This window comes from Acanthopagrus latus, chromosome 8, assembly GCF_904848185.1.
Source record: "Acanthopagrus latus isolate v.2019 chromosome 8, fAcaLat1.1, whole genome shotgun sequence".
Lineage (NCBI taxonomy): Eukaryota > Metazoa > Chordata > Actinopteri > Spariformes > Sparidae > Acanthopagrus > Acanthopagrus latus.
In genome coordinates, this window is record NC_051046.1 from 25,623,490 (window position 1) to 25,649,365 (window position 25,876).

Genomic DNA, 25,876 nt, shown 5'->3' on the forward strand with positions numbered 1-25,876 from the left:
GATTGTTGATTTCCTCCTCATATGAACTCTCATCATCGCTCAAAATGTGGCCGAAGACTTTGGTGTCATCACACTGAAAAACAATGTTCTCTTTTGTCTGTGAATGCAGTCATGGGTGTACATTGTAAACAGCAGGGTGCTGAGCTAACAGCTGTGGGGAGCTCCAAATTTTTATAGGGTCTTTCTACAGCTTTATCGGGTTCAATGCTCTCATGTTGTTTTCGGCCAAAGCAGACAGCTGTTCTCTGTAAAAAGCTGTTAAAATCCACTGCGCACTTCTTGCCCAGTACCAAACAGCATTTAGCACAGAGCATTTAGCAGCTAAGGAGCCAGATACCTCAGGTTTTGACGGTGACCAATAGAGCTTGAGAGGAGTGAATGTGAATGCTAATGTGTACACTGATTTGTAAGTGAACAACTGTTTGCTAACATTTATCACATAAGGGAAAGAAATGGAAAAACTATTCTTTTTTGTGGGTTTAAAGATGCCAATTGCTTTAAGTTTAACACCAGAGTCAAGTGGATTTGGGAGGGACTGTGATGACCGCGGCTGACTGAAAGTGGAGGTATTTCAACTCCAAACTTCAAAACCCTCTTAATATGCCCTCGACCTTTCAAGTGAGATAAGATTACTGAAGGAACTAGGAATCAGGAAATGTCTCATACCCCTGGCCTCCTGATAGTGGGCAAACTTCCTCCTATGCTGTGGGCACCAAGTTGCTGCTTGCGTGTGATATGATGTGATTGTGTTGTCTGTATTCCTGCAGCTGTAGCGTTTAAGCTTCACCCGTGACCGCTCAGCTGAACCCTTCCAAAGCACATTTCTGGGTCATAATCCTATCAGGCATTCAGTGGAGCTGGAGGAGGAAAATATCTTTGTTGTAGAGAAAAAATATGTGCAGCTTAATTAATGACTGTTTGAACTCTGCGGGCTTGTTGTTGTTGGCTCGATGTGTAGTACTGTACAGGACTGTATGGTCAAATCAGTGCGTGTCCATGACCACCTCACAGAGAATGCAGGACGTGACACTCGGGCTATATGAGGCAGCACATTGACCTCTGCAGTTTATTTTCAGTGTGAGCTGCAGACATTCCTTACATCTGGAATGTGACCTCCTTTTGTAAGATTTCAAGGTTTTCCACCATATAGTGTTCTCTATATCTTAATGGTTTGCTGACGGTTATGAACATCATCAGATCATCAGTACTGAAGGAGTTGAGGAGAACTCGACAATGTTTTATCATAATGTCAACAAGGAATATTTTGGAAATTCAACCAAAACCAGAGTAGACCTTTATGTCACGATTTGTTGATCGTAATCAATTAGTTGATTGAAAGAAAGTTAGTTGGCAACTATTTTCACAGTCATCGTCATTTTCAATGAAAAGTTCAAACGTTAGCTGGTTTCAGCTCTTTTAGTGTATGGGTTTGCTTGTTTTCTTTGTCATTTATGACAGCAAGTGAAGAGCTTTTTGGGTTTGAACTGGACGTTGGACAAATGAAGCATTTTAAGTATGCCGCTTTGGATTCTGGGAAACTGATGGGTTTTTCTCACCACTTTTTTGTCACATTTGTAGACTAAACAATCAATGAATCAAAAATATAACCATTAACCATCAGATCAATTTGTTAAGAAAACATTAGATATTGGCTACAGTAAAACCCCCCCAAAAATAAGATTCAACTCTAACAAAACTGGATAAATTTAGTAAGACAGTTTTTAATGAATTTATATGCTGGAAATGGCTGCTTTCTTTGGTAGGAAATGAGCTGTTAATAAGAGCGATGAGACTGAGTTAGCAAAAAAAACAACCTGTCTAGTTAATTTCCAAAGTTTCCCAGCTCATTTTCCAAATTCTAAATAATATTTGTCAGTTGTTTGTTTCAGTGGTTAGTTTGGTGGTGTTATTATCCTATATATGATATAGGACTGATCAGGTGATTCTTGGTTGATTAAATTTGCATCTCTGGTGTCTCTGTCTCAAAATCGTTTCTTATTTTTTTCTTCCAGGACCTGCTAAGCATGGCAGCACACACCACATCATAGACAGTCCACTACTAACAGTTTGGAAAGACGTAAGTGGAAAAGGAAGTGGGAGAGGAACAAGAGAGAGTGTGGACACTGTTTACCATCAGGAGAGATGGGTGAGACGGAGGATGAACGTATGGCGCAAGCCAGTGTCCTCTTTGAGAACTTTGTGCAAGCATCTACCTGTAAAGGGACTCTGCAGGCCTTCAGCATCCTCTGCAGGCAGCTGGAGCTGGACCCTCTGGATTACAGCAACTTCTACACCTCACTCAAGGCAGCAATCAGCACCTGGAAGGTCAAGGCTCTGTGGACCAAACTGGACAAAAGGGCACAGCACAAGGTCTACAACCAGAATAAAGCCTGCCTGGGCACTAGGGTAAGAGACACCAACTAAAGAGGACCTGTGCTGGAGTTAAAGCCTGCTTATAGATGATGTGAAACTAGTTTGGTCCAGTATCGTAGCAGGCGAGTGCTGTTTATTTTATGATGCGAGTGTATTCTCATGCCTGTCTCAGCCATGAAAACAACAATTTAAGCTGTGCTGGCACACCATGAATGGTTAGAGTAATGTGAAAAGTGTGGTTTGTTTTAATAGTGTTGGCGCTCTGCTGGTTTATACAAATGGAGAAGAGACATGACCACACTTGTGTCTTCAGATAATATGTGGCTCTAGAGGCATGGCAGTATACTGTAGTGAATACTCACAGGTCAGATGGTGAACCACTGTACCTGGGGAGCTAACATGCTAACATACTAGTCTCTAGCAGTAGCTGTCTGAGTAATAAATCAGTAAAACAAAGTTTTATAAGTGACTGTACTGGTAGCATACTATTTACTATAAAACAAATGGTAAGAAATATACATTTTCAAAATATACTGAAGAACAAAATACACTATCTATTTACTTGATAAAATACTTTTAAAAATGAATTTGAGACATACATTCAAGAGATCAAAACACTTAAACTTTGGTAAAGAGCTGTTCTCCACAGCTTATTGTTGACATTCCAAGTTAGAACACTGAATTTTGTACACGTTTCTGTATTTCTATATGCAAGCACTTCACATGACTTTGGATTTGTTTCAGTAATCGGTGTGAAAATTTGCATGCATATAGGCTGACTTGAATATCGTTTTTGTGTTCTGTTCAGCAGAACATGTTATTTGTAATTTCTTTTGGAATTAGAAGGAGTTATGGTTTATTTGTCCAGATACCCAAGTAGGAACTTTGCCAGTGTGGATTAGTTTGGAAAATAGATGATGTAAGTGGATTAATTCTGTAATTATATGCAAATATTTGATTAGATGTAAGTAATCCTAACTTTGAGAGGCTGAATTAACTTGAGTAAATTTAGATTATGGATCAAGTAAAAGATATTGGAAACTTTATGAAAGTTAGCACCAGACTAATTGTAGTTTACGGCTCACAGTGAGGCCCAAAGACTATGGGAGTCCAAATACATATTTCATGTCAAAGGTATTTAATAGTTGTTTTATGTTCTGTGCCGATCCATCTTGTCGTCTTACCATGTATGCCTAAGTGTATAAAGTAGGTTGTTTAGGATGGTGTTGGAATGACTTCATATCTGAAGGGAAAGATATGATGTCTGGAGGGGAAAGAGGCCACAGACTCACAGAGGGGAGATTAACATAGATGGGCTGGGCTAAGGGGTTGGCCAAAAATAACAACCCAACTATTATCCCAGACATTTTTTCAGCACAATCTGCTATTTGTAGAGAAATGGTGCTCAGAGAGCTGGGTGGTTTGCTCTGTTTTCTGGAGCTCTGCAACCAGAAATTAAACTCAGTTTTCTGGATGTTTTGTTCTGTTACGTGGGTGATGGAACAAATCATACTCCCAACAGTGATTAAACTAACCTTTCCCAGATGGCTCTGCTAATTGTTTTGCTAGTTGCTTCTCTCTTTTAACTGGAAAATGGCAAACCGCATACTGACCTGGAAATGAGACGTTAACCGTAAACACAGAGGACCTTTGAGACCTTCCAGATGAGACTTTTTATACTTCTGCTCCCATTTTCATATAGTTGATGCTGTCTGCTGCTTTTCTCTCAGCGATAAGACCTCAGTGCCAATTACTGTTAACATAGCTAGGATTTGCTGTCACACCTACTGTGAGCTGTGACCCTATTCCACATCATACTATAATACTTTAAAGAAGACACGCTCTCAAATCATGTTCGTCTCCCAACCACCTCACTGTGCCTTCCTCTGAATCTATGACTCCCTTCAGTGTTTGATCATCGGTGGTGGTCCTTGTGGTCTACGGACGGCCATCGAGCTGGCCCTGTTGGGCTGTAAGGTGGTGGTGATCGAGAAGAGAGACACCTTCTCCAGGAACAATGTGCTCCACTTGTGGCCTTACACAATAGAAGACCTCAGGGGCCTAGGAGCCAAGAAGTTCTACGGCAAGTTCTGCGCTGGCTCCATCGACCACATCAGTGAGTGTGAATCTGTGTCTGTATCATTTTGGTGTATTATTAAAGAGAAATTATGGTAGCATAAGCAAATTAACAATAGGAAACTTCTCTCCATTTTGGCGCAATGCAGTCTGCAGTTTCTACTTTCTATTAAATACTTCTTAAGTAAGTCTACCAAGAGGTCAGAGCGACAAGTGGGTCGGCTGACAAACTCTTCAAAACATCTTTCTCTTCCCTTAGAGGAAGGAAGAGAGAAGATGTTCTTGGGTTATGTCAAATAGTTTCAGACAAACAACTTCCTCAACTTTGGACTGAGGACCCTTTTTAAAGTCTTTTGAGTTGATGAGGTCATGGGAGTCTGTTGCTTTGATAGATCTTGATTTATTCAAATAGGAAATAAAGATCTTGGGAATACATGTGGGTTCTATATAATCCAATCCTTGACCACATGACCACAATCAAATGAAAACATATGCTTATATATGTTTTTTATGTGAACGTTGGCTCCCTTGTTTACTCATAATTGACCTTTTGGGAGCTGATAACCATGTAAATGGACTCGTAATTCTATAGTGTTTTTCCAGTCTACTGACCACTCAAAGCCGCTTTACAACACTTGTCAGATTAAATGTGATTGAGAAACTGAGAATTTTGCATTTCTCTCCCGTTCCTGATGTCTTACTGTTGTAAAGCGATAACGTGCAAATACATGGAAATAGGGGCCTCAGTGTCTATATGTGTCAAATCAGTATGACACAGATAAATGTAAAGTTATGTGGCCATAAAAACCAAAGCCGTCTTCACAAAAGTACCTTTCGTTTCTGCTCTCTGTATTTATCGTGTGACATCACGGGGGGTGTGACCCTGTAACCTGTTGAGATTTTCCAGCAGCCTAGTTTGCTCCACTTTTGTTTCTTCAGCTTCAGTCTCCCTCGTGGGATGTTTCCATTGGCATATCTCCCTCTCCAGCTTTAGTAACGGTGTCATGTATTAATATCTCCTGTACATCTAAGAACCCTAACTTGTTCTCATCTATAAACGCAACCGCGTCTTTCTCCAATAACAGCTGCTGAGAATTAACCTGTAAATATTTCACAGTCTAGATTCACTGGGTTGGGATCCACTGATTCCGTACGCTGGATTGGTGGTCTTAGCAATACTGACCTTTTTGAGTACATTGGGTAGAGCTAATAGATTTAGAAATTTTAGGAAAAAGAACACTGGTATCAGGTTTGTACTCAGTATACACAAATACACTCAGTTAAGGTTTTGACTTGTGTAAAGCTGGAATTATCTTTTCTTTTTTTCAATTTGTTGTCAGCAGTTAAATTAACTTTCTGGTTTCTTTACTCCTCTGTGATGGTAAACTAAATATCTTGGGACTTGCGGGCATTGTTTTGGGATTTGAAAAACAAGTGATCGATTAATTGGGAAAACATCCAACAAATTTTGATTTTGGCAAAAACATACTGTACGTCAACATAAGTCTAGGGCTGCAGCTAACAATGAAAATAATTGTTAGTTGCAGCCCTTGACCTATGTTGAAGTACAGTACAGTACAAGCCAAATTAAAATCATGGAAAAAGTTTTTTATATGAGTTAGTAATAGGCATTACAAAGAGTCAAATTATAAATGTGTTCAACTGTGGATGTGAAAGTAAACTTTTTTCATGGCAACTACAGAAGCCACATATGAAAGAAAAATAGGAGTGAATCTTTCTGATATCAGAGTGCTGTAGTCATTTACCTGTTGACCAGCAGTGAAGTAACTTCAATAAACACAAATTTTGTTGGAGCAACATCAGATTCAAGGTTTCATTATGGTCCGTTGCTGTACTTTAAGGTTGTCATGATACCAGAATTGAACCTTCCATACAATACTAGTATTTAAAAAAAAAAAAAAAAAAAAAAAATACTCAGTTCCTCTTTTGACACCAAAGCCAAAGAAAAAGTCACTGAACCCATATCAACACATGTGTAGTACAGAATTTGTGCTACCTCTGGTAGATCTGTTACTTTGTATAGCTTCATGTACTTTTGATCTTATCATATATGGATGTCATATTGTTGTTAATACGTAGCATCAAAAAAGCATTGAAGTATTGATGCTTTTCAGTTTTCAGAAGACTTGGATTACGCCAGACAAGCTGTATGGAGCCTTTTTTTGTTGTTGTTGTTTTTACATTTTTGGTAATCTACTTCAGTTGTTTAGGAGACTGCAGCAACACTATTTTGCTATGAAGCTCCAGAAAAGTTATGTAAACTACAAAACATCATCCCACTTTCTATCTGCATGGGGAGTGAGTAGATAAGATGATTTTCATTTTTGGGTGAACCTATCCTTTAATGCAGACAAAGAGGTGACTGCTTGCTGTCTTCAATTTGGTTTACTAAGCATTTATTCAGTTTAAGTAAGCCCTAGCTTCAAATGCATTTTTGCTTTAATATCTGTACAGGAGGTTATAGCCTTACTGTGTTTGCTTTTATACACCATCTGCATGTATGTGAGTGTTTGTGTTACTCCACTCCAGGTATCCGCCAGCTCCAGCTGATGCTGCTGAAAGTGAGTCTGATCTTGGGAGTGGAGGTTCACGTCAATGTGGAGTTCAGCAAGCTGGTGGAGCCACCAGCAGAGCAGACTGACGACAGTGAGTCTGTGTGTGTGTGTGTTGCTGTGATTGTTTTTGTCTGTATCACAGAGACATTTTTAAATATTGAAAACGTCAAACTTAATTATCAACTTTAGAAAGAAAGAAAGTATTTCTTCTTATTAAACCATCTCTCATCAGGTGAAAGAATAGGTACAGAGAGCTCAACTGCAGTGTTTGGAAGCCCCCTCTTTGATAGGTAGACATCACTTAAGTCCCCTTTAGGCAATTTGTTTAAAAAAGTGTCAATAACAGCAATTGAGGTCCACACTTAGTCGCAGTAGAAATATAGTCTACTGTTGGCAGTGTTAACATGGATGTGTGTAGTGCCACCTGAGTGGCAGTGACACACATGGAAAGTTTTCTGCTAATAGAAAATACATATGTCAAAGTGATCAGAAAGTTTCCCAGAGCGGAGGCGTCTGCTGCGGCAGCATTTAGAGCAAACTCTGTGGAAAATAGCACAAGTCTATTGATAGAGTCTGCTGAGAGTAACATTTTAGTTCTACTTTGAGTTTGCCTTTCTGCGTGTCCTAAGTGTCCTAAATGTGGCATATGGGGACCCTCTAACTTTAACACTCCTGAGAACATGACACAACTTTCGGTCGATTTAGAGGGCTGAGCAGTAAACTGTAGCTGCTGTGTGGCAGTTGAGAATTAGCCACCAGATGATCAACACTTCAACATTATGTGAGCACAAGAAACACTGTGAAGTCCTTAGCATGTACTATTTCTGTCCTCTGGTTCTTAAAGACCTTTGTTATACATCTACTTCCTGTCACGGTGCCTTACCATCAGATATTCACTCCCACACTCTTTAGACTACATGTTTGCTCTAGTATAGAAATAATCAAATCAAAGTGGGTCCATCTGGTTTGTTTGTTCTTCCTCAGGTCCTGGGTGGCGAGCAGAGGTCCGGCCCTCCAACCATCCTGTCTCAGATTTTGATTTCGATGTGGTGATTGGAGCTGATGGACGCAAAAACACATTAGATGGTAAGAGAGGAGGAAAAACTAACAGAGCTCAGAAATGGGAATGCTGTGGGGTGAACTCACAGTTGATTTGGATGGCAGGTCATATGTTTCAAAAGTTTGTTCCTGACCTACATTTGAAAGACAAATAAACACTGAAGTCAAACCGCTATTTGTTACTTTTACTGGAAAACAGTTGAGGTGTTGCAAAGCTGCTTTTAGTCACTGGGTGACACATTTCCTGTTGACATAGTTTTAGCTGGACACTTAATGGTGTGTATGGGGACAGCGGTGTATGTGTGTGTGTGTGTGTATATGTATATGTGTGTTTTCTGGTTCATGAACCATTTGTGAGCTTGTTTAGCTTTCTGTCCGGGTACGATTAATGTTTTTGTGTGTTTTGTGTTTAAGTGTGTGTAACATCGAGGTCAACTCCAGAAGCATTTATGTCTCCATGACTGTTGGGAAACTCCCTTATGTGTAGACCCACTTTAGCTAGTAGGGAGGGAAACTACTATTTAAATACTATTCTTGATGTTTGAATCCCAGTTTGACTGTCTATCAGTAATACAGTAAATCTACATATATTGGTTAAGATTCCCTTAATCTGTTAATGACATATTTTCCCTCTGCGTGTTTCATTGCTAAGGTTTTTCTTCCTCTCTTGGCAGGTTTTGGTCGCAAAGAGTTTCGAGGGAAGTTGGCCATCGCCATCACAGCTAACTTTGTCAACAGGAACACCACAGCAGAGGCTAAAGTCGAGGAGATCAGTGGGGTCGCCTTTATCTTTAACCAGAAGTTCTTTCTGGAACTTAAGGAGGAGACAGGTGAGTTTGAAAAAAATGTGTCACCAGCAACCCATTTCATAAAGCCACGTTTCTTAAAGTAAAAACATGCGTAGCATGCACTGTTGTCTTTTATCTATCTTCTCCCACTCTAACGGCTCCATCTTACAGCACTTTGCTAAGTGAATGTGATTGTGTTTTCAGGAATTGACTTGGAGAACATAGTTTACTACAAAGACAACACACACTACTTTGTCATGACAGCGAAGAAGCAGAGTCTGCTGGACAAAGGGGTCATCATAAATGTGAGTTTCCTCATGCATGTACACATGAAATACACCATCTCTGCAGTATTGTAACCAGTACTGTACCAGTACATTCCTATAACATTGTTGGACTCACAATAAACAGTTGAGTCGATGCAGAAGAACCAGGTACATAGTCTTTTTGATTCTACTCTGATGATTTTTTTGCCAATTAGAGGCATGCACTGTACAGTATGAAGAGTATGTACTCATTTAGTCTCGTTGGCTGTCTTTCATGTTATCATTGAGGTTTTTATGCATTGAGGAAAATGGTTATATTTTTGTCACGGTTGTTAATTTTAAATGACAAAATGAACCCATAAACACACACACACACACACACACACACACACACACACACACACACACACACACACACACACACACAGCAGTATGAATTGAAACATTTAAAATTAGCCTCTGTGGCAAGGAGCGCTCTGTTGGTTAGACAGGAATGTGTGTGTTTGCCAGGGTAGAGAGCGGCTCTCTTTACGCTGATTGATGGTCCTCCATAGGGGTTGATAATGAAATAGGCCTCTAATTAGATGCTGCCCCCCCACACACACACACTTCTTAGTGAAGGTCGCTGTCCTCTACAGAGATTAGACAGTATAAATGAGGATATTATTATGGCATCAAGGCGCAGACTGGATCATATTAGGAGGACTGCTGCTAACCCTCCCACCCAGTGCTCGCCAGGACAACGAACTGAAAATACACACAAACACACACTCAGGCGTACACAGACACACAGAGGTGTTGAAGGTGTGTCCTCAGTGGTCTCCATCTCACTTACATTACTCATTAGTGCAGAGTGATATCTTGCTGTGTCATCTGTGCGACTACCTCAGCACTCATAATAGACCCACTGATTCAACAAACTAACTTGTTTTTGTCATCATGATGCCCTGGCAGACCAACACAGCACTCCAACTGTGTTTTTCATTTCTTTAGTATTGACAATCTCGTGTCTTGGTCAAGCTCAGACTAGCTGCTTTGTTCAGCTCACCGTGCGGGTTCTCAGGAAATGTTATTTTGATAGAAACCTGGGATAATGATGCATCTCTCTGGAGTAACAAGTCAAAACAACATGAGATGGTTGTTTTCCTGAGTGACTCAAGGAGAGATGGCCGCATTGATGTGGGGGCAAAATGTTTAGACTGATGACTCACTACTGTTGAGTTCACAGAGTAGAAATGTACAAACTGTATCATTAAATCTTTCCTGTGTGTTGAGTGAATCATAATCCACCTGGGTTCTTCGACATAAAATGGTTATAATTCTGTCTTGTCACAACAAGTGACCCCTTCACTGTTACATATAGTTATTTGATGTTTATATACAAGTATTGATGATTGTTGCTTTAGATCCAAATTTGAATTTAGTTTCCGCCCGTCTGCTCCCAACAGGACTATATAGAGACGGAGCGACTGTTGAGCGTCGACAACGTCAACCAGGAAGCTTTGCTGTCCTACGCCCGTGAGGCAGCTGACTTTGGCACAAACTACCAGTTGCCGTCTCTTGACTACGCCATCAACCACTATGGTCAACCAGATGTAGCCATGTTTGACTTCACAAGCATGTACGCCTCAGAGAACGCTGCCCTGATCAGGGAGAAGCATGGACATCAGTTGGTGGTCGCGCTGGTGGGAGACAGTCTGCTTGAGGTAAGATGTAGCAGTGACAGCAGTCGGTGTTGTGTGTTATCAGAATTTTTTGAAACTCTGGCTTGTGTATGTTCCCCCTGACATCATGTTTTATGTTTAAAGCCCTTCTGGCCGATGGGCACAGGCTGTGCTCGGGGTTTCCTGGCAGCCTTTGATGCTGCTTGGATGGTGAAGGGCTGGGCTCAGGGCAGGAGCCCTCTGGAGATACTAGCCGAGAGGTGGGTGGGTTTATGTTCCACTTCCTGTAACTTGAGATGGAGAGGATGAGCTTGTCTGTGTGCTCTATGATTTATTTTCTCTGTATTTCATACTGATGAAAACATGCATCTGTGCAGATATTAAAGGACAATCTGTTTGTTTGTACAAAAGTTAGGTGTAAAGCAAGGTAACGAAACAACTACTGGCCAGACACAAGTCAAGTTGGCTTCCCATGAGCTGACATGGTTCATGCTCCCAACAGGATGAACCATTTCTATTTTTGGATTCTTGAACCTTGTCTTGGCATCACTCTCACTCTCATAATGTTATGACCAGAGCTCAAATAAACCAGTCTGGATTGGTAAATGCTTGTTCTGTGAAGCAGATTTAATTTTATGGTCTTCATTTATAGTTTAAATGCCCTTTTTATGTCTTGAAACATCAAGTGGTTGCAGTGTAGCTCTAGGATCTTTGAAGCTGCAGAATCTTGAATCTGAAAGGTGTCTTGCCCTCGCTGTTCCTCAGGGAGAGTATCTACCGGCTGCTGCCTCAGACCACCACAGAGAACATCAGTAAAAACTTTGAACAGTACACCATTGATCCCGCCAGCCGCTACCCCAACCTCAACTCCAGCTGTGTTCGCCCACACCAGGTCAGTCTACATTTATATAATAAGAGTAAAACTTAGCAGTACTCCTAATAAAGTTACAGCAGGCTTTCCAAGGGGGAAAAAAGATAGTCATGGTTCTTCTGCTCAGAGACAGAGATAATGGATTAAATGTCTAAATCTCATTTAAATTATGAAAAATTATTATATATGTTCTCAAAAATGTGAATATCTCTTAAATAAACTCAATAATGAATCACAGTGCCACTTTTCTATTTACCAGTGAGCTCATACTAGTGTTTCTGCCACAATTGTGCAAATGTGACACCACCCTAGTACACCCCTAAATGGAACAAGAACAAATGCAAGTGGCGCTGTGATTGTTTTAGACGTTTTCTGCTCTGGTTTCAAGCCTTTTTACAGTCTGAACTGACTGTTGGTATATCTTCTCCTGTCAGGTGCGTCACCTATTCATTAATGGCCAACAGGACTCGTGTCACCTGGAAAGTGGAGCACCCACACGTAGATCAGTGAACTTGTCCAGAAGAGGTGAGACGGAGTGCAGACTGACTTTCTGTTTCCCCTCACTATATGCACACAGTGATGGTTGATGGCTGACAGGTACATTCAGAGTCATTGTGTGTGGAAATATTGATGAATTAATGATGGATGAGAGACAAAAAGTGATATCTTATTGAATCATAGACTCTGGAGTTACCATACCTTAACAATAATGTGAGGCAATGACAGCACAATGGAGCTAACTCTTAGATTACACTTTGCTCACATTGTGTTTGATATATGTGGACAGAACATTAGGGTTTTACCGAATAATGAAAATAATTTTTTTGTTTCATGCTAGTCATGAGTTATGTTTTGACAGAGCAGGTTTGACAGAGCAGGCTTTTTAAAGAAAATGTGTCCGAAAATAAATTTGAGAATGGAGTTTATGGAAGTTCTTCATCATTAAGTATTAAGTGATTATAGGGATAGTATGATTAAAGCCTATCTTTGGGTGTTCATGCTGCTATAATAAAAATAGACTGCAGACTCACCAGATACCTTTAGACAAAACCAGTGACAGTGAGCATCTCTGCCGGCTCTCAGATGGGGCTGTATTCTTCCTTCAAAGCTCCCTGACATGTTGTAATTGTAATCTGATCATCCCGTGAGTCACCGATGGGATTAGATGCATCCACAGCCCCAATAACATGACATGAAAGCTTTTCTAGATATATTTATACGTCATATTAAGACCCTCAGCTTTTGTTTATGTAACAGTCTCAACAGTTTTGCACTGGGTATGGTTTTACTGGGGAGCAGAGGCTGACATCACAGTGAATGCATCTCCAGTCCCCACTGAGGGGAAACTTTAGCCTTATCTCAGTCAAAGGCTGACACACCTCGTCACAGACAATACAGCTGGATTACATTACACCCACATGAGGGTCAACATGATGCCTCTCACAGACGTGTGCTGACCTGCTCTACTCTGCAGAAGCAGGGTGAGGCCGGTAGACAGTACGTGGGCCGATAAAGATGTCATCACTTTGATGCAAGATTGTTGTTTAGTCACCAGTTAAAACTGTATTTATAGGTTTATTGTCCACTTGGGGGAGGAAGAAATTGCAGTAAACACAACCATGACATGGTATCGCTTTATCTTTCTATGTTCTGGCAAACAGTAGCTTTTTATTGAGCCATTCGATGAATGAAAGTCTGGTATTCACCCTCCATTTAGCTCTGTTTTGATCCCCACAAACTGTTTAGAAATGTATCCCAATAGTTGTCTTCAGTTTATATCGTACGTGCTCCAGCTAGACATTAATGTTGCCCCTTGTTTGGTGCTCAGGAGGTCATTTTAAGTGGGTTTATCACAGCTTTTAACAGTGAAAGAGCTGCCTCCAGCTATCTCAGTCTGCTAGAATTAAAGTTCATCACAGCAGTGAGACAGAACTAAAACATTAAAGCTGCAGGGTGTAAAAATAAATGTGGAGCTAAAAGACATGAAAACGTTGTGGAACGTTTGTGAGGAGGCCTTAAACTCCTTTCTTTCTCTGTGTTTGCTGACTCTCTCAAGTCACAACATTCAAGGGAGAATTGTGTTTAATGTCTGTGGGTTTTTACATACAAAGAATTCACCTTGATATTTTGGTGCAGAACATTTTAAGAGGAAATAAATATCATACAAATCAAGTACTGTAAAGTCAAGAAACATAGGTATTGAAAGAAACGATGTGGTTGTTAAATGGAGAGGTTAATTTTGTCATGGAGTTACAGTAAGTCAAATGACAAGCTGACTGTACGGCAGTGTGACACGACCTCACCGCATTATGTCTCTCCTGCAGAGTCTGAGGTGCGTCCTGGCCGGCTGCTGACCTGGTGTCAGAAGCAGACTCAGGGCTACAGAGGGGTCGATGTCACCAACCTCACTTCTTCCTGGAAGAACGGCCTGGCCCTCTGCGCTCTCATACACCGCCAGAGGCCTCAGATCATGTAAGCGCAAACACAAAAGCAAACACAATGTATTCATAGGGAAATCTTGACAGTCTTTCAGGTCTTGGCAGTTTTATGTTTTCACAGGTGTGTAACAAGTCACTTACAGTCAGGTTCAGACTGGCCCTCTCCAAAGGGATGAAATGAATAGTTTTATTGAAGTTGTGTGCAAACAGTCAGCTCCCAATGCTGAAATATTTGGGAATTAATAGGTTTAATTATGCTGCTGCCAATGATTACCATGCAACCTTTCTGTGTCACTCACAGGGGTGAGTGTGATGGCTAACTTGAAAAGTGAAAATTTAAATGGCACCATGGTAGATGGCATCCAGTGGCTCAGGTTTAGTTGCAGTAGCATGAGCATACAAGATGTCTCCATAATCCAGTGTAGACATTACAGTGGATTGTATATTGTTTTGTTCAGTGAGAAACAATTTTAATGTTTAATTTATTAGCAAGATGCAGGACAGTGTGTCTCTGACAGATCTGCAAAGAGTGCAGCACAATGTTGTATGATTGCAAATTTACTAAAGCTTTGAACTGGCACACAAAATTGTGGATTTGGGTTTAACATAAGATTCCTAAACCCGAATGAAGATTAATTTAACTTTGTTAGTAGAGTCGAATCAGCTGATGGCTAATAGGCATCCTAATCCTCTGCAACCTGTTTCTATTTTAGTTCTGTCTCCTGTCCTGCTACTTATTGTTTGACCTGCAAAAGAGAGCCCTTCTATTGATTTTCATGTTTGTTGCTCCACTTTTCAGTGGCATGCGATTTTACTGTATGTCTATCCAGTTGGTTGTGGCGAACTTAAACCCTGATTAATCTAATTTGAAAACCGGCTGTCATACAGTCCACACTGACCTACTTGAGGCGGGCTGCTCACACACAACTGAGAAAGCAAATTAAAGTGTTAGAGTGATTGGTTACAATGACATAATTTCTTTGAGGAGACGCAATTTGTCTTAATCCTTGTCACAGCAGGTAGGTGTGATTCCACACATGATCTGTACTTAAAGTAAAGAGATGATGGACGACAAAGCAGTCTTCAGTTCAGTTCTCTTGTGACCATTGCAGCCTTGTGTGTTCTACCATAGCCGATGTGCCAGTGCTAGGTAGAACATTTAATTCAGCATGACATTCTTTTATTATTTTCTTTTGTTCATCACACCTGAAAGAAAACCCAAACTAATCATAAGATGCAGCGTCCTCCTCCACCTGTTACGCCAATTCACCATCAGCCAGCTCTGTGAATATAGAGGATGTCTGAAGAGAAAATAGAAACTCATAGGCTAACCTCCCCTCACTTGTTCTTTCTCAGTGACTATGACTCTCTTAACGAGGAGGACGTGGCGGGGAACAACCAGTTGGCGTTTGACTTGGCTGAGCGAGAGTTTGGCATCCAGCCGGTGACCACAGGAAAGGAGATGGCTGCGGAGGCCGAACCAGACAAGCTGATCATGGTTCTCTACCTCTCCAAGTTCTACGAGGCCTTCAGGAACTCCCCTGGAAACGACAACGGTCAGGCTTCTTCCTGCTTCTGTCAAAGAGAGTCAAAACAGGGTCCATCAACTTAGTCTGTCAGCTGCTGTGAAGCTCAGTGTTACAATATCAAATAAGAGCTTAGATGAGGAATGAAGTCTAGTATTAAAATGGAAAGTAATGTTTCCTGGTTGCAGTGAAAGCTTACTTCAAAAAGTTTCTGTTCTCCTACTCTTAAATTTCAGGCTGGTCTTTACTAAAAACTTGAAACAAAATTAACACTACTGCAAAAAATACAAACAAAAAAAAAACACTTTACACAACATCACCAGAAACTGTAGGGCTGCACCAACAAGTTTAAGATAAATTTAGGCTACAATAATATTGTATTATACTATTTCTAATCCAGTGGTGGCTGCTTAACCCTGTTTCTGAAGTCAATATACAAAATTCACAGCAGGATTTTATTTAACAAACTCTTCTGTTTCAGTCCATATTTGTAGACGACTTTTTGTTATCTCTCTTGCCACATACAAAAGGGAGGCACACCTGTAATAATCACGCGGTCTAGCAGTAATCTAACAGCACTGTTAATTACTTTTATTTAACTATCATACCAGGAAAACTCAATCAGCCCCCACACTATTAAAGTAAATTACTCAAGTCATCTGCTTTCACTGTGTTTCATCAAAACGGCATCACTTAATAACTCGCTCTGTTTTTTTTAAGGGTGTTTGCATCATACCATATTATGACAGACATTTGGAAAGCCTCAATAGAAGATTTTAATGTGGTGCATTTGGTGCAGCCTTAATAAACTATAGGGACAGTCTGGTTTACAAATTCACTCCAGCATATAAAAAAAAGGGTTTTAGTCATACAGAACTAACAGATGGGGAAGTGCCTGCCTCAGCTAAGCAGCGCACAGTTGGACACAGAGTTTCACCCTGACCACCAAAAAATGTGTAATACTATACCAAACCAAAAAAAGCTGTGAAAACAGAATCTCTTTTGCTTTCTTCTCCAAAAGGAAGGATAAAGTATTACTTTACCCTCTATGTTAGGGAAGTCTACCGCAAAAAAAAAAAAAAATCTCCATGTCTGTTAACAGTTAAGAGAGACTGGTCTTCAGAAAGCTGAGGCATGCAGATAACCTCTCAGATTCTGTCTTGGTCAGTATAGAGTGCATTCTGTATAGGTTCATGTGAACTTTCATGTGAACTTGACATAACGGAGGCTCAGGGACTATTTTATCCACCGTGTCAGCTAGAGTTGCACGTTACACAACCGTGGTCAGGTTAGTCCCTGCCAGAGACATGACTGGTATGCATGCTATGTCTGTGGAAGCCATATCCAATCACTCAGCTCTGGTCACAGTACCGCTGTAAGCTGCAGCCACGTTTCACTTCTCATGCTTTAATGTTGATGTCCTGAGGACCGCAGTGTCACCACAGAGCAGTCCTCACCTCTGAAAGGCTGGGAAAACCATTTATCCTCAGTGAGTTATTTTCACAGTCCATTTGGTGGGAATGTACTTGGCGACATTGCAAGAGCTTAAGTTTTTGGTTTGGTTATTTTTAGTCCGCAATTATTTCTACACTGCCATTGTACTATAATGGGCCTAGGTTCTGTGTGTTGTTATGCAAAGTTTCTTTCGTCAATTTCTGATGGTTAAATAATATGTAGAGTCTGAGGAAGACACACATTGTGCTAATTGTATAACTCTTTATACACATCCCTTTTTTTCATCCAGCTCAGCTAAATGTAAGTGTTTGCTGGTGTTGCAGTGGCTTTTTCTGGGCAACCTAATCAGTTATTTTGACATTATCAAATCCTTATGTGTCAATTACCTACTGGCGTTACTCTCTTTATACTACTCTCTGCTATTCTCTTTTTTTCTCTTGTTGTCTTGGTGAGCATTATGTGTCACGTTACAACAGATGACTGTCAGTGTGAGCCGTGCATCTAAAAGGTTTTGGAAATGTGACTGCAAATGCTGCATACAAAATGTTATTCTAATGCTTTGAACACTTGACTGTCAGTTAGGGGCAGAAATGGCATATAATATTTGTTATAATGTTTTCATTAGTGTGTGAGTCATGATGTTTTTCATTCTTTAAAGGAAGAATCGCATTCTCATTATCATAGAATGAGTCTTTTATATCTACAGAGGAAGTGGGTCCACTTCAGAATTCCCCACACAGGCTTTAGAGAGGGCCTTCCAGGTTTTAGCAGCCACCGTCTGAGGGGTGAGGGGTGTTCAGCTGGTTGCAGTCTGCCACCTTACCACAAGATGACACAAAGTCCTACACACTGGTCCTTTAGATACTGCTGATGTCCACACTTGGGCCATAATGTTTTTGCCCCCCTGCTGCAGTTACCTAATCTTGATTCTTTGTGAATGGGAAACCTTTATATGGGGGCTTTTGATGTCAACAGGATCCTACTTAATAACTGAAAGAGTGTTGATAAATAAATAGGCTAAATGCAATCTTAATGACTGTGTTTTATATTCCAGGTTCAAGAGAACCAGATGAAAACAATGAAGAATATCCAGCTAAAGCCAACCTGAAAACGATGAACCAGCCCAGGAAGAGGATACCCAGGGTAAAGCTGAAATACGTCTGATGCTTTCAATGACCCTCCTCAAGGACTTCCCACTGATCACCAGCCAGCTATTCACAGTAGTTGAGATATTGATAAGCTAACATATAGATCAATGCATCTTTTGTAAAATGTATGTTATCTAATCCGGAACATCAATCTGAAATAGTGATTAGAGGGATTCTTGATGTCTGCTCATGTAAACAGTAACTCACATGATATAGTTAACAGGCTCAACTCTTCCACCAGTTAACCATCCTATCTGAAGCTCACACGATTCTCTGTGAATGAATTTTGTCACAGGATGACAAGAAACTGGAAGACGATTCCGTGAACAAGAGACGGCGAAAAGGCAACAACTACCTCTCTGAGGTAAGTTCAACTGGAGGTCTAAAATGTAAAACATCCCAGTTTTAGTTAATGAGGAATTATATTTAATGTTGGACTCCCTGCTACCTCCCCTCTGTGTCCCTGGTGTGTGGCATCAGCTGTCCTGTCACAGTGCCCCCCCTGCTGGTGAGGACGGGGAGCTGCGGGAGAACAAGGTCCGCTCCATGGCAACTCAGCTGCTGGCCAAGTTTGAGGAGAACTCATCGACTGCAAAGATACGCAGCAAGGTGAGAGGGGGACAGGCTGAAGACAGTCCCATATCAGAAGGGACTTTGACACCTGATTAATTCTCATGCCCAAGAGGGTCGACTTGAATTTATTTCTTATGTGACAGCGAGTGATTTAACAAGCTTTGAAGAATCAACTCCCATCACAGTGACAAAATAATGTTGATTTGATAAGCAACTGAATGCCTGATTTGTGAAATTGTAGTACAGTATCATTAGTATATCACTATTGTTCACATTTAATACAACTTTAAGTCTGAAATATTTTGACCTGACTACTCATCGTCAGTAATTTGAAGGTTCTGTGTCTGACTGTCATCAATCTAAATTGACCGGTTTCATTTTTTGACCTCTTATATATTTGTGGGTTTATGTTGAAGTCATATTTTACGGATTTCAGAATGTCATACCTTCAGGAAGAAGGTTTTCAATGTAAAATGTTTCAATGCCAAAAGTTCAGTGGCATGGAGACATTTCAATGTTAAGTGCTCATTAGTGGTAAAATATCACACAAGAGATAAGTTGTTTATAAAATTAAAATTCTAATGACTATCATCTGCCTCCGTACAAGAAGTGACATTATGTGGGAGTTTAGATTTTGTGTGATTTGGCACCTTCCACAGTTTCTGACTATGACCAAACTTAAAAAGCCCAGGTTTCTGTTTATTTTGTCAGATGGAATGTTAATTGAGCTAACGAGCTAAAGGCAGCTACAGCTGAGCAGCTCCATAACTTACCCAGAGCTGAGGACAGACGGCAAGCCATTACTCTGTTCAGTGTTGTTTGCTACTCTACTATTGTTCAAAATGTGTATGTATTTCTAATCTCTCAGGCCTATTTCCTCTCCTTGATTTTCCTTTCCTGTCCTATTTCCCTTTCCTTTCCTCCTGCGTCAGTCTGATGAGGAACAATCAGATCCATCCTTCTCTCCTCCTCTGTCTCCTTCCACCACCCCACTTCCTCTGTCAGAGGAGGAGGACGACAGGGAAAACCCCCGTTTTGCAAGGCCCAAGGATGTTCCCCTTCCTATTTCTCTTCCTCCCCCTCGCCCCAAGTGGCAGGTAACACCTCTGAGACTGCATTTCATTCAGGTGTTACAAGTACATAGCACATGATTAACTCCTCTTTTGTTTCCTCCTGCTCCTCATCTCTTCTTCCTGTTGTCAGCCTTCCATCTACCTCCGCTTACTGGAGAATCCCAGTGCTGTGGCTGAGCAGACCACCTTCCTCTATTCGCCCAAATCTCCTCCCCTCAGTCGCTCTCCTTCACCCTCGCGCTCTAAGAGTCCATTCAGTCCTCCCCGCTCACCGAGCCCTAATTTTTCCACACGTTGCTACCCAGAACGCACCTCTCCTGACCTGACAACCCAACATTTCTCTGCTTCTTCTCTGACCGCGTCTGATCACGATCATTCCTCTGAGAGGTCAGAGACGTCGGCACAGCAGGTGAATTTCATGCCACTTTCGTCCAATATATTTCATTATGAAGCTCATTGGTTGAAAACTCCATTTTCACGTTCCGTTCTGATTCCCACCACCTCCCGCTGTCTGTGCAGAGACTGTCTGCCAGAGAGTTTTCCAGGAGGAGTATAAAGGACAGAGCCGTCCTCCTCTCCTCCTTGTTTCCTGGCTCCAGCAGACCTCCTCCTGCTCCTCTTTCTCCTCTTCCTAAATCTCAGGTTGTGTATTGCAACAACCGGAATGCTTGACAAATGTCACAGTTGACACTATTGCATGGTCGTGATAATGGCATGCATCTTCATAATGATCTTTAAGACAAGTTCTTTGGAAATTGACAAATATAATTATAAAAAAGAATAATGACCACATAAATTATAACAGATGGTTTTCAGTATTTCAGGTATAAATGTTTAGTGTTATTTACATCTCAACAGTAAGAGAATGCTTCCGATTTGTACAATCTCTGCATGTAGCTTGTTGTTATTTGCAGGGTTTCTTGTGTTCAAAAAGTGTAGTTAAAAGCTCGCTGAGATCTGTTGGTTAATGTTTGTGTCGGTATTTCCTGACATGGGAATAAGACTCAACAATCAGCCACAATCTTTCCGATCGCTGGGATTTGTCAAAAGGCCCATTTAATTGTTGGTTTGCCTGTTTCTGGGTGTGTAGGGCTGAAAAATGTCCTAAACAAATCATAGACACAGACACCACCATGCACTTGTAGTATTGCAGTATAAAGAAGACTTAAGATTAGCTTCATCCATCAGGCCTTGAAACAACTAAAGCTTATTATCAACATTCCCAACAAATTATTATTATTCTTTTGCTTATTTAGCATAGAGAGATAACATCACATTTCAGATGTAACACAATGCTGCGAGAATTAAATTAACCTTAAACCGTGTATTGTATCTTAGGAAAATCCTGCATTGTGTACCTTAACACCAACACTGTTAATCATCTGTAAACATCCAACCTGCCAGATGTTAGTGATGTATTTAGGCAATTGTTGACTTGTTGCACTAGATATTCATCACTGAATAGCCCACAGTAAAATGTTGGGAAATCCATCATAAGGCATTATTTACTATGAGTTTAACTTTATTCACTCAATAACCTAACTGGCATCATCAGGACTGTGTGTGGTGTGTGTGGCAAGCATGCAAGTCTGATTTCATCATTTTGTTTCAATTACTGTTATTTCTTGCTTGGTGCATGCAAATATGTGTTAATTTTTTTTCTGACTGAGCACTGCCCACTTCAAAGCAGTTGGAATTTCATCTAAAAAACAGAAACATCTCATTTTAAAATAACCCAAATAGTTTTTAGATTTAAGAGAAAATTGTTGAAGCTGTTCGAGTACAACTGACAAGGCCTTTAACTACATTCATCAAGACTTTGATTGACTTGGTAGAGAAAGTTTTGCAACAGAAGTGAACTGAAACGTGTCACTGACTTGTCTCAGCTTTTAAAGTGATTAAGTTATCTTCTCTTAACTCTCCTCCTTCTATTCTACTCAGTCTTTAATTTATGTTCGACTTTTCCTCTATAGGTGGATCTATCTGCCTCTCCTCCCTGCTTGTCCCCACCTCCTCCTGCTCCTCTCTCTATCTCTGCATCTAAATGCTCCACCATCTACCCTGTAGTCCACCCCATCCCTGAGCCCACTGCCCAGGCTGGTTTCTCCTCTGTCCCCTTGGACACTACTGGACACAAGGACAAGATAATGATAGACTCCTCTCTTTACTTCTCTTTCACTGACTCTGAAAAAACAGATCAAACCTCCTCTCTTCACGTTGATTCCTCCACATGCAGCACCAAAACGTCTTCTGCACTTGCTTCATCCTGCTTTGACGAGAGCCAGGAGCTCTCCTCTCCGCTCTCTGATACGAACTGTGAAAATGGACACCGCAGCTCGTCTTCTCCTCCACTTTCTTTACTGCATGAGAAAAACTATGAGAGGAGGCAGGAAAGTGGGCAGCAGAAGCTCCACAAAACTGCTCAGGAGACATGTGACGATAAGAGTTTAGATGAAAATGATCACATGAAGGTAAAGGTTTCCTTATGCATACCAACTGCCTGCCTGAAGACAGCCTGCTAGTCCAATAATAATTAATTAATAACCTTGCACATGTCCAATCAAAGTATCATACTCTGAATTTCAGAACCTACATGCACGTAAAAAGTCCAATGTGAAGGATTTATGGGCAAAGGTGTGATATGTTTCTCATGATTAGGTTTTCTTCAGTGTATCATAACCTGAAATGCAGAACTGTTGAGTTGTCATCACTGAAGAATGAGCCTTTTATATCTGCAGAGGGAGCAGGTCCTCTTTCACAGAGTGGACCATGTTGCACTACCATGTTTATACAGTAGCCCAGGATGGACAATCCACACACTGACCCTAAAGAGGGCTGTTCATGTGGGTGGGTGAAATGTGGGCTGTTCAGTTCAGTCACCACTAGAAGTCGCAAAATCCTACACACTGGACCTTTTTCAAAAGGATGTTTGTTTTTTTAAACTAGTTTAAAGATGATGATTGTTATGTTTCTTTAATTATGTCTTGAAATACCCATTTACACAACAGTGCGATTCACCACACATTCAGAACACAGATTTTGCGTGCACTTTATCCAATGATATTTCATAGTGCTATTGGAGGAACACACCTGAGTGGCATGCAAGACTCAATACTTCAGTCACATGCTCATAAAATACATTCAAAGAATATGAACACAAATAGAAATATAATCAAATATATGACAGATATGAACTGTGTATCACTGTACAAGTGACGTTTATTCTGGTGTGTATCTAGTGCAATGGGAGCTGCGCTCTTGAGACCCCCAGAAGAATCAGTTGTAAGTCAATAGTCCGCTCTGAGAGTTGTCCCACCGGAGCTCCTAAGTACATTAAAGAGGTACTCGTCCAGACCTCAGTCCCATGATTTCAAATTGAATCATGTTTCTTTCCTGCTTTTTCACCTGTCATCTTTCTAACTCCTCTGTGTGGTTTCCACTTCCTTCCTTTCCCTTTGTGCTTGTGTGTCCCTGGTGTTACGGTAGCGAACAGTGGGAAAGGTATCATCCGCCATAGGTGCTAAAGCTCAGTTACTGGCCATCCTCTATGAGACAGACCACAGGCCCAATGCCACACCGGTAAGATGCATGTGGACGTTGCACAGATAAATCTAACTCACACCTCATGGTCCAGTACATTAGCACTGAAACCCCCTTAACAAAAAGGGATTTCAGTTCTGAATATGATGACTTCAAATGTGTAAGAGTCCAGTTTTGAAAAGTAGGCATAAAATAAGAAAACAAGTTATTTTTCCTGCTGTGCCGCGCTTTGATGCCGGATAATCTGCCTGTCTTAGGCCCTGGTTCCCTGGCCACGGAGGGCTCCCAAGGCTGAAGGGGTAAATGGGTTCTGCTTTGTCTTCATGAGGGCAAGGCAACAGAGCAGCTAGTATGTTTGCAGCAGTATTGGATGGTTTCTTACCTCAGAGGGCTCGCTGGCTAAAATCTCACATACATCTGCATGCAGCTGTAGCTAACTTTAACTGCTGTCTGGCTTATAGTCATATATTAGTTTGAAAAAGCCTGTTAGCTGTAGTGTAGCTAGCTGAGACTAGATGATGATGATCAGCTTGATACTCACACAAGTAGTAGTGTAGTGTTGTGGACTGTAGTCACATTGTTTGAACTCGAGTCTAACACAGTTCTTCTTATTTGACGTGATCTAGGACCCATAGGAATGCATGATATGACCTTTGAGGAACATGTATTTGCAAATTACAATTCTGTTGTCGTCCTCTGAAATTGTAAAGGAAATACGTTCACACGGGAGATGCTGTGTTTTCTCTCTAGTCTACACTGTGTGGCTCTTGTGGTTCTAGTGACATGAGACTTGAAGTTGGATGTCGATTACCTGACTAGTGGATTTAATCGAAGTGGAAGTAAACTGGCAGCAGCTTTAGTCGTATTCACACTCCTCCACGTTTTAAGATATTGAGCCATTTTGCACATTTCACTTGAAAGCTTACTTGATGTGTGGTACTAGTTCATTCTGCCCAAAATCTTTGGGGTTTAACTGGTGTCTTAAATTAATAGTTGACATTTTGGCTGCTCATGCTCTTTTTTTAGGGGAAAAGATCAATACCACTTTCATGTCTGTACAATAAATATGAAGTTAAAGCCAGCAACTGATTATCTGAGCATAAAGACTAAAAACAGCCATATGAAAGATGAAGATCTGTTTCAAAAATGCACTACACCTTGTTTGTTTTAATCTGTCCAAAAACTGAAGTATAAAGATGACAAGTTGTAGTTGTACGGGAGGCAAAAAAAAACTATCAAGAGCTCTTTGTCTTTAAACTGTCAGGGCCCCTTGAGGAAACCCTTGAGTGGCATGGATCATTTACTGTTTTAATATCCTGGTTCAATAAAAGCAGAACCACAGCGAGGTCTGGGGATTAGAATAATTGGTGCATTAACATTATGATATTTAAATAACATGAGCTCTTGCAGGCTCAAAAACACGTTGAAATATTGTTTAACGGTACAGCTGCAAACATGTTGCTTTTGCCATAATTCAGCTGGCAGCACAGCATTTTTGCCCCTTTTCAAAAAAAAGTTAATAGAATTGTTCTCGTCATTCTTCACTGATTTTTATGGCAAACTGTCTCCACTGTTGTCTGTGATGGGTGCAACTGCTTTAACCGTTTACCGTCTCACTGCTGGACCACACAACTAATGTATTTTGTCTACTTTATTGCAGGCAGCTCTCGGAAATAAGTCTGATTAAACTTTGTTGGAGGCAGCATGTAAACTTATCCTGTCCCTCTTCCTGTCAGTGTGTGGTACGTAAGGACCTCGCTCCCGGCCTCGGGGGCAGCGACGTCTGCCACTTCTGCACCAAGCGGGTGTACGTGATGGAGAGACTGAGTGCCGAGGGATACTTCTTCCACCGCGAGTGTTTCCGCTGTGACGTCTGTAACTGCACCCTCCGTCTGGGTGGCCACACCTTTGACTCGCAGGAGGGTACGTTTGATTCACTGCAACTGCTTTTAAAATATGTCGAGAGAGAGTTTTTGTTGTGCAGATGTAGTGTGGACACTTTATATCCTTGTTTTAGCCTTGGTGTTACACAAAACTGTTACATGGATGATGTGTTACTTTTTCAGCAGTTTAGATGAATCGTTCCAGTTTTGGAAATGTTGTTTTCTTGCATTGTATTTTCCTGTTATTTTAAGGAGATTTTTTTTTATTGTACTGCTCTCCACATTGAGCAGATTTGTGATTTTTCAATGCTTCATTTACAGGAAAGTTCTACTGCAAGGCGCATTATGCTCAGCGCCAGTCCAGCATCTACACGGGGAGGTTCAGAAGGAGAATGGTAAGGAAGGCTGCGGCAACAAAACAAAACTGACAAGGAAACTTTCAAATGAATTGGAAGTGTTTTTGCATCAAAATTGATGATTTTGCCATCATTCCTTTACTGATTTGCTGTCATTGAGCTGCTCCATGATTAGCTGGCATGCTACTAACATTTGCAAATGTCTTGGGTT

At 40.9% G+C, this 25,876-nt stretch overlaps 1 protein-coding gene across 7 annotated transcripts in view; it reads left to right on the top strand.

Annotated features, from left to right (window-relative positions):
- mical2b (microtubule associated monooxygenase, calponin and LIM domain containing 2b) overlaps positions 1–25,876 on the top strand; it is a 58,862-nt gene that overhangs the window by 16,508 nt on the left and 16,478 nt on the right. For 4 of the 7 annotated variants that reach the window (XM_037106858.1, XM_037106856.1, XM_037106861.1 and 1 more), the window contains exons 2-24: positions 2,013–2,406; positions 4,282–4,489; positions 7,000–7,116; positions 8,010–8,111; positions 8,759–8,914; positions 9,077–9,177; positions 10,587–10,844; positions 10,947–11,062; positions 11,568–11,694; positions 12,108–12,198; positions 13,998–14,145; positions 15,468–15,667; positions 18,147–18,235; positions 18,536–18,604; positions 18,721–18,849; positions 19,746–19,910; positions 20,017–20,295; positions 20,406–20,528; positions 21,860–22,357; positions 23,126–23,227; positions 23,373–23,465; positions 25,163–25,349; positions 25,631–25,704. In XM_037106858.1, coding sequence (XP_036962753.1) covers positions 2,143–2,406; positions 4,282–4,489; positions 7,000–7,116; positions 8,010–8,111; positions 8,759–8,914; positions 9,077–9,177; positions 10,587–10,844; positions 10,947–11,062; positions 11,568–11,694; positions 12,108–12,198; positions 13,998–14,145; positions 15,468–15,667; positions 18,147–18,235; positions 18,536–18,604; positions 18,721–18,849; positions 19,746–19,910; positions 20,017–20,295; positions 20,406–20,528; positions 21,860–22,357; positions 23,126–23,227; positions 23,373–23,465; positions 25,163–25,349; positions 25,631–25,704 — 3,696 coding nt within the window. In that variant the 5' untranslated portion in view covers positions 2,013–2,142. Of the gene's footprint in view, positions 1–2,012; positions 2,407–4,281; positions 4,490–6,999; positions 7,117–8,009; positions 8,112–8,758; positions 8,915–9,076; positions 9,178–10,586; positions 10,845–10,946; positions 11,063–11,567; positions 11,695–12,107; positions 12,199–13,997; positions 14,146–15,467; positions 15,668–18,146; positions 18,236–18,535; positions 18,605–18,720; positions 18,850–19,745; positions 19,911–20,016; positions 20,296–20,405; positions 20,529–21,859; positions 22,358–23,125; positions 23,228–23,372; positions 23,466–23,683; positions 25,133–25,162; positions 25,350–25,630; positions 25,705–25,876 lie in introns of those variants that run through there. The other 3 variants (XM_037106862.1, XM_037106859.1, XM_037106860.1) reach the window with 3 other exon arrangements.